The sequence below is a fragment of the Toxorhynchites rutilus genome, chromosome 1 (genome assembly GCF_029784135.1).
Source record: "Toxorhynchites rutilus septentrionalis strain SRP chromosome 1, ASM2978413v1, whole genome shotgun sequence".
In the NCBI taxonomy this organism is placed as follows: Eukaryota; Metazoa; Arthropoda; class Insecta; order Diptera; family Culicidae; genus Toxorhynchites; species Toxorhynchites rutilus.
Genome location: NC_073744.1, coordinates 80,997,235 through 81,005,785, shown reverse-complemented (window position 1 = coordinate 81,005,785; position 8,551 = coordinate 80,997,235). Strand labels below are relative to the sequence as shown.

Sequence of the window (8,551 nt, the reverse complement as noted above, 5' to 3'; positions counted from 1 at the left end):
AACTGCTAACTAGGTATCCCTTTCCCCTTAGGGTGGGGTTGCTCATATGGTATTATTCTGTTTTTATGTACAGTCTGGACTTTATTGGTTTGATCATCTCTTATTGTTACGTTAGGGTGTTTAATGTCAATTATTATATATGGTCCTACGTATACTTTGTCTAATTTGGATCTGTTTTCGTTTGATAGAAATACTAGATCATTAATGGCTACTTTTGATGGTCTAGCCATGGTTTTCTGTGTCTCATTTCTGGCTTTTCTTACCTTATCAATTATTTCCCTAGCGGTATTTGATGCTATTTGTAGTTTATATTTAAGTTCTTTGTAATATAAATCCATGTTGTAAATTGGTTCTACATATGTGCTTGTTGTGAGGTTTTGTGGTAATTTAGCATTCGTTCCAAAAACTAACTCGAATGGAGTGTATGAGAAATCTGTGTGTGGTGTTGTGTTGTAGCAGAATGTGTAGTAAGGCAACCATTCATCCCAGTCACTCTGTGCTTGGTTGACGAATTGCCTTACGTACTCGTTAAGACAACGATGGTTCCTTTCCAGGCTTCCTATTGATTGAGGGTGATATGGAGTGGAAAAATTTTGTTTAAGCTTCAGTAATGAAGCTATGTTTTCGAATAACTCGTTCTTATATTCAGTTCCTTGGTCTGTTTGGATGAGTTTTGGAATTCCATAGACCAGAATTAAGTTTTCTATGAAGGCTTTGGCTATGGTGGATGCTTGTTTGTCTATTGTGGGTTTAATAATGATGTATTTTGTTAAGTTGCATTGAATGGTCAGTGCGTATCGGTTTCCATTATTGGATCTGTTAAATGGTCCAATTGTGTCAATCGATACGCAGTCGAATGCTTTTTGGGGTGTTTTAATTTCGACGAAATTTTCGTTTGTTCGTATTGTGTGTTTATTTTGCTGGCATTTTATGCACTTCTTGATGTAGCTACTGATATCTTTTTTCATGCCACTCCAAGAATAGAGTCTGCTTAACTTTTTGTATAGTCTGGTGACTCCTGTATGTCCACCAGTGGGTGTATCGTGATTGTTTTTTATAATTTCGAACCTTTCGTTTTGGCTTTCTATCACACGCTTGGGTGTGTAGAGCACTATTTGCAAGTCTTTGAGCGTGTCATTACAAATCTTCTTAAAGGTTTGCACGCTGCATATTTGGAAAATTACGCTTGATAACGCTAGAGCTATCATGCTAATTTTCAAGTTTTTGGCCATATTTTCAACTTTCTTTACTAGTTTTCCCAGGGATTCTTTTGTGTTGCTTGCATTTTCAATTATTGTCGACGACTTTTCTTCGGTTCTTTTTTTATTCATTATTGCGCATTTCAAATTTTTGTTTCCGCTAGCGTTTGTTTCTTTATTCATTTCTAATGCGCGTCCGCATAGAAGTTTAGGTAGGTTTTGCCATTCTCGGGGTTCAATAGCCTCGTACGCTCTGAGCTGATCAGACTCAGTATCGTCGGGGTTTGAATTATTGTCTGTAATTTCTGTGTCGTTATTCGTTTCGTTTAGTTTTCTAGTCATTGCTCTGGTTTGTATACCCAGGACTTTTATAGTTTTAAGTGCCTCGGAATTAATTGCTATTCGTGATAGCGCATCTGCAGTCACATTTAGCTTACCTTGAACGTATTTTACATCAAAATGGAATTCTTCAAGATCCAACCTCATTCTTGTGAGTTTTGATGAGGGATCTTTCATTGAAAATAAATATACTAACGGTCTGTGATCCGTTTTTACTGTGAATTTCCTCCCGTAGAGGTATGGTCTAAAGTACGTAATTGCCCAGTGAATTGCTGTCAATTCCTGTTCAATTGTCGATTTATTGGCTTCACCTTTTGTGAAGGCTTTGCTTGCGTATGCAATGGGTAGTTCTATACCGTCGTTTTCTTGGGCTAAGACGGCGCCGCATGCTATTTTTGAAGCATCGGTTATTAGGGTGAATTCTTGTGTGAAATCGGGGAATTTGAGAACTTTTGGTGAGATAAGTTCGTTTTTCAATTTATTGAATGCATTTTGGCATTCGGGAGACCAATCAAATTTTGCGTTTTTTCTGAGCAATTTGTTTAATGGGTACGCTATTTCTGCGAAATTTTGTATGAACCTCCGGTAATAGTTGCAAAAGGCAACAAAACGCCTCACTTCATCTGCTGATGATGGTGTGGGGTAGTTTGTTACCGCTGAAAACTTTGATTGGTCGGGCTGTATACCTGCCGCTGAAATGTTGTGACCTAGATATGTTACGTCTGGTCTGAAGAAGGAGCATTTTTTGGGATTTAATTTTAAGTTGTAGTTTTGTAATTGTTTGAAAACGTTTTCCAAGTTAATAAGGTGATGGTTTATTGAGCAGCCGACGACGATGATGTCGTCGATGTAAAGGAATGCACATTCAGGTGGGAGTCCGCTAAGTGCTATGGACATCATTCTCTGAAAGCTATTTGGTGATATATTTAGACCGAATGGTAACCTATTGAATTCGTAGTGGCCGTTAGAGGTCGAAAATGCTGTGTACTTTTTTGATTTTTCGTCAAGTTCGATTTGGTGGAAACCTGACATTAAATCTAGGGTTGTAAAATATTTGGCTCTGCCCAAATGATCGAGGATTTCGTCGATTCTTGGTAGGGGGAATTTATCTGGGGTTATCTTTTTATTTAGTTGTCGAAAGTCAACCACTAATCGCCATTTTTTATCTTGAGTATTTGATTTCTTTGGGACTAAGAGGATGGGAGAATTGTATGGTGAGGTGGAATTTTGGATTATTTTGTTATTTAGCATGTGGCTGATTTGGTTATTTATTTCTGAAATTTGTGCTTCCGGGGTTCGATAATTCTTTATGTAAACGGGTGTCTTGTCTTGAAGGTGAATGGTTTGCTTGTAGAAGTTGTTGGTTGTCAATATGTCGTCTTCTAGTGCAAAAATGTCGTTGTATTTAGTGCATAATTCTGTTAATTTCTCCTGGGCATGTTGGGGTGTATGATTCAAATTGAGTTCCTTAATCAGTTTCTCGTGTCTACCTTTTGGGTTTTCTCCTAATTCCGTTGTAATGTGATTTATGGTGTATTCTTTAAGGGGGATAGTGGTGGGGGCGAAGGTTTTTGGGATTGATGTTGGTGTGGTATTTGTGTTAATTATTGTAATGAATTGTGAGTTTGGGTTTATTATTGTGTTTGCGCAAAAAATGCCTGGTTTGATTTCTTGTGCGATCACAAGGGCATCATCGTTTAGGTTGAGTGACGGGAAGTGTTTTATAATTTGGCATCTAGGGGGAATAATGTAATTGTTTTCCCAGCTATCTTGAATCGGAATTTCAATTTTGGTGTTTTCATAGTTGAAGGTCATTAGCCATGTTTTGAGGCATAGGTTACATTCATATTTGGTGAGGAAATCTCTGCCTAAAATGCCATCTGCAATTATAGGAAACTTGTTGTTGACGATTTGAAATTGGTGTGGAATTTGGATATCGTCAAAAATGATATTTGTATTTGTGCTCGCTATGGATTCGGTCTTTCCCTCCGTAACTCCATTAATAATGCATCTATTTCCGGGGTGTATTAATTGTTTTCCGTTAATTTTTTCTTCTTTTACTATTGAGATGTCAGCGCCTGTATCAATTATTAATATACATGGTTTGCTTGACATTTGTAAGTATAGTGTAACGAACATTGAACAATTCACGTCGCATTTAAAAATATTTAATGTTGGTCTCCGTAATGTTTGTTTTCCTCCAATGTCAATGCCGGTTCGGACTGGAGGGCGTCCGTCGGTTGTGACTCGTTTCCCGTTAGGCGGATGTATTGCTGAGGGCGGTTAAAATTTGTATTCCGCCTATTGTTGTTGTTGTTATTTCGCTGTGGGTTTATGTTTGAGAATTGGTCTCGAACTTGGTTTTGCTGGCCAAAACGGTTATAGTTATTACGCGGTTGGTTTTGAAAATTATTTTGGTTGAAATTGTTGCGGTTGAAATTGTTTTGGTTTCTACCGCGGTTATGGAAGTCGTTTGGCCTGCGCCTGTAATTATTATAATGTGTGTCAACGTTGTTGTTGAAACGGTTGGCGTTTCTGTTGGTTTGCGAGTATGCAAATACTGATGCGCTCGCATTATTTAAGTTTTCCTCCAACGCTTTAGTCATCGCGTCGGAGTATGAATTGAAATTCCCTGCTCTTATGATGAGCGAGGTTTTTTCGTTTTTTAACCCTCCGGCTAAATGTTTGACGCCTTCTTTGTTTGCCATAGATTTGGCAACTTGGGGCGGAATTTCTTTAGCGGTGTACGCTGTTTCCAAACTGAACACCAATTTTTCTAAATCCAGGCAAAATTGTTCGATTCCACCGTTTTGTTTCAAGTTAGCCATTTTAGCTAGAACTTGTTCCGGTGGGCTGGTCGTTATTTTAGCTTTTAAAATTTTGCTTATCTCGCTCACCGATGTCGGTGTTTCAGTGAAGGCATTTCTCGCCCGTCCCTCTAGTTTGGTTAGTATGACGTTAATTATGGTTGCTTTGTTTTCCGGTGTTTCAAATGTTTTCACCAAGTTTAAAGCGTCAGCGAAGGCTTTCAGTTTGTCTATGTTTCCGTCGAATTGCGGAACTATAGACGATGTAGTCTTGATTATTTCGAGTATGCTAGCCATTTTCGGTTTTCTTTGTAACCTGAGGCAAAATAGGACGGCTAGCGCAATTTCCTTGAGTGTTCTTGGTCTACCCTTTTCGATTGACGCCTTAATTGCGTTCAAAAGTTGGTCCGCCTTTTCGGTTATTTTTATGATTTCTGAGCCGTGGGTTGTGTCTAGTAACGTAGACGACAATTTTTTAATCTGTTTCACGAGCGCTTCCGCTTCCGTGAGGCGTTTGGCTAAGGTACTTTTCCTTAGTTTTCTGACCAGTTCCTGTTGTATAGTCAGGTGTATATGTTTTAGTTTTTGTATATTCAATTGGATGAGCTTTGTTACTTCGTCCATTCAAGGAGACAAGGAAAAATGGTTATCGGTAAAGAATTTATTATGCTGAGGCTGCGTTCGAACGCATGTTTTAAAATTTTCGAATTCTTTTAGACGGTGTCGACTACGGCTGCGTGAGCTTTTGCCGCTTGCATAGCATGTGCATTCATGCATGCCTTATATGCTTTGTATATTTTCGAAATTAGTAGTATGGATATGAGGGCAAGTGTGACGCAGATAATCGCTCCTTGAGCTTCGTGCATTACACTGTGGTTCTCTAGGTGATTTAAAATTTGGATTTGAGCGTCGCCCGTGTTACTAACGGGTTTGGTATTAAATAACCCCATGTTCAACGGTACATATGTAAAACCAATTTTGTGGGTATTGTAATTGCTTTTTTTTTTTTTTTCTAATTCCTACTACCTATTCCTACTGCCGCGTGGGTATTACGATAAAAAATATTTTGTGCCTCGACTATAAATTTATTACATGATATCCGTATATAAAAGGATTAGACTAACTCGAGTCTGACTTACGCCACGTTTTCTCCGCAAGTGTCCTCTTCTCGGGGTTGGGGGGGGCGTGAGTGCCTCTGCTTCCGTCAGATCTCAGGGGTGTCCAGTTGGATCCAAATCGATGTTCATTTTTTTTTTTTTTGAAATACTGCTTGACTTGCGAATGTTATTTATCCAGGTGGCTACTGTCAGCTTCACGATTTCACTTGTGTCTGCGATTCTAATTTTTCGTAAACGGCTTCAATAGTTTCCGCTGGGGTCCAATTTCTTCCCCGCTTTGCCGATTTTCACTTTCACCATCTTTTCGCTGAATGTTTCGTTACTCAATTTATTCACACTTGCACTGCGTCCGGTTGGTTTAAAAGTTCATTTAGCGAATTTTTCTTAGCTTAAATGATTCATATTCACACCGTACCCGGTTGGTTGGGACCTAACACACACAACACAACAGTAGGCTTCTTCTTCTTCTTGTTTTTAAAAGGCTTTAAACTTTGCAGTTCACCATTGCCTCTGCTCAGTAGGCTCTAAACTCTGCGTTTAAATTCACTTTAATACGCGATAACAGCATCGGATCTGTCGGTTCACTCGTGACTCGGTGTCACTGGTCGCCATGTAAACGAGATGAAGGAACTTACGCCATTCAGTGGCGTCGACTTTCGGATTTGGTAAATTAATAAACACAAACGCTATTCGTACAAGCGTCGCCTCTATACTGTATATTGTCAACTGACATCTGTATTCAAAGAAAAGACTCTCGGGGCTTAAATACTAGTTTACAAAAATAGGCTTAAACTCTACACAGAATATTTACAAATTATGCTGGGCGGAGCATCGCACCAGCAGTTAGAGTGGGCTGTGATGGCCTTGGTCAGACGCGTTCTTCGGAGAGAGAGAGAAAGCACTTCTTTGTGGGTCAAAGTAAATAGGAAAAGAAAGTGCTGAAACATGTGTGCCGGATGCGCGCCACATGTTTGGTTAAATTTCTGCTGCTAGCTAAACTCGCAGCGGGGCGGAAGGAAGACAAACTCGCCGCTGCCCTTGGTGCGCGTCGAGTTATACAATCATAAATAGTAAACGAAATAGTATAAGTGATGAGTTGGGTTTAAGCGTGATCATATTACATATGCATCCAATATTGGATACGGAAATATCCTACTGATGGGGAAGAATAATCTTCAGAAGCTATCCTGTTAATTGCGATTGATTAAAAAATCACAAAACCAAATGTATTTGGTCACAGTGTTACATGGATAGAAAACATTCAAATAAACTCTTTCACATGAACGTAATTTTAAATTCCCAGAGGAACTGGCAGATTATTTTCAGTAACGATTAGATATTTCCACATTTTCCTCGATACTGGAAGCCCACCAGTGGTTAATGCTAACTCGATAACCATCTGTTAATAGCACTTGCTTGAAACATATTTGGTCACAGTTTTACATGGATAGAAAACATTCAAATAAACTCTTTCGCATGAATGTATTTTTAAATTTCCAGACGAACTGGCAGATTATTTTCAGTAACGATTAGATATTTCCACATTTTCCTCGATACTGGAAGCCCACCAGTGGTTAATGCTAACTCGATAACCATCTGTTAATAGCACTTGCTTGAAACATGTCACAGTTTTACATGGATAGAAAACATTCAAATAAACTCTTTCACATGAATGTAATTTTAAATTCCCAGAGGAACTGGCAGATTATTTTCAGTAACGATTAGATATTTCCACATTTCCTCGATACTGGAAGCCCACCAGTGGTTTATGCTAACTCGATAACCATCTGTTAATAGCACATGATTGAAACATATTTGGTCACAGTGTTACATGGATAGAAAACATTCAAATAAACTCTTTCACATGAATGTATTTTTAAATTTCCAGAGGAACTGAGAAACATCAAAATAAACTCTTTCACATGAATGTAATTTTAAATTCCCAGAGGAACTGGCAGATTATTTTCCGGGTCTTTCTCGATGCTGAATGGCATCCAAGCGGAAAGAATTCCATGCGTGTATGTGTGTGTGTAGCGGCTGCTTCGATGGTCACCTTCTCTTCTCCTAAAGGACCGGCTTCTCTGTGCTCCCTCACAGTTTCAAACAAACTGCTCGCGTTTCAGGGCAGATCTCGATCCTTCGCCGTCCAGCATCCTCAGCAACGATGTTGTCTTGTCGATGTCCTCACGAAAAATGAATGCGTCTCACCACCAGAATATCGCTTAAGTATGCTTTTTGTGCGTGATTGAATCGAGAGAAGGCGTGGTTTACGATGGCAATTTGGAAGGCAAACTAGAGGGGAATGAACTCTCTGAGCTCGGAACTTTCGGCGACTGAGCAATAATCGATTGCGGGCGCATACAATATTGGATACGGAAATATCCTACTGATGGGGAAGAATAATCTTCAGAAGCTATCCTGTTAATTGCGATTGAATGAAAAATCACAAAACCAAATGTATTTGGTCACAGTGTTACATGGATAGAAAACATTAAAATAAACTCTTTCACATAAATGTATTTTTAATTCCCAGAGGAACTGGCAGATTATTTTCAGTAACGATTAGATATTTCCACATTTTCCTCGATACTGGAAGCTCACCAGTGGTTTATGCTAACTCGATAACCATCTGTTAATAGCACTTGATTGAAACATATTTGGTCACAGTGTTACGTGGATAGAAAACATTCAAATAAACTCTTTTACATGAATGTATTTTTAAATTCCCAGAGGAACTGGCAGATTATTTTCCGGATCTTTCTCGATGCTGACTGGCACCAAACGGAAAGAATTCCGCGCGTGTATGTGTGTGTGTATGTAGCGGCTGCTTCGAGATCTTCCCGGGGAACCGTTTGTGGCATCACTCTCCTCCTGGTGGATTCATGTCTGGCCTAAGGTGCACAAACAGGAATCTTGGTGACACCGTTCATCAGCGCTTTCATGATAAACGAAGAGCTTCACCACAGCAGCGACAACATGCTCCAATCGCTGTTCAATTAGAACTGAGTGGATTTCCGAGCGGCGTTCGCTTATATACCGATTGGTGATTTCAATAACTTGTTTTGAAAGCAATTTTAAGACTATTGAA

General features: G+C 39.2%; 1 protein-coding gene across 1 annotated transcript; it reads right to left on the bottom strand.

The window, feature by feature from the left end:
• Window positions 1-3,706: 3,706 nt before the first annotated feature.
• Window positions 3,707-4,642, bottom strand: LOC129761108 (probable cyclin-dependent serine/threonine-protein kinase DDB_G0292550). The gene has a single exon (XM_055758809.1). It carries the CDS (start codon window positions 4,640-4,642, stop codon window positions 3,707-3,709), a length of 936 nt encoding a protein of 311 aa, XP_055614784.1.
• Window positions 4,643-8,551: the final 3,909 nt, after the last annotated feature.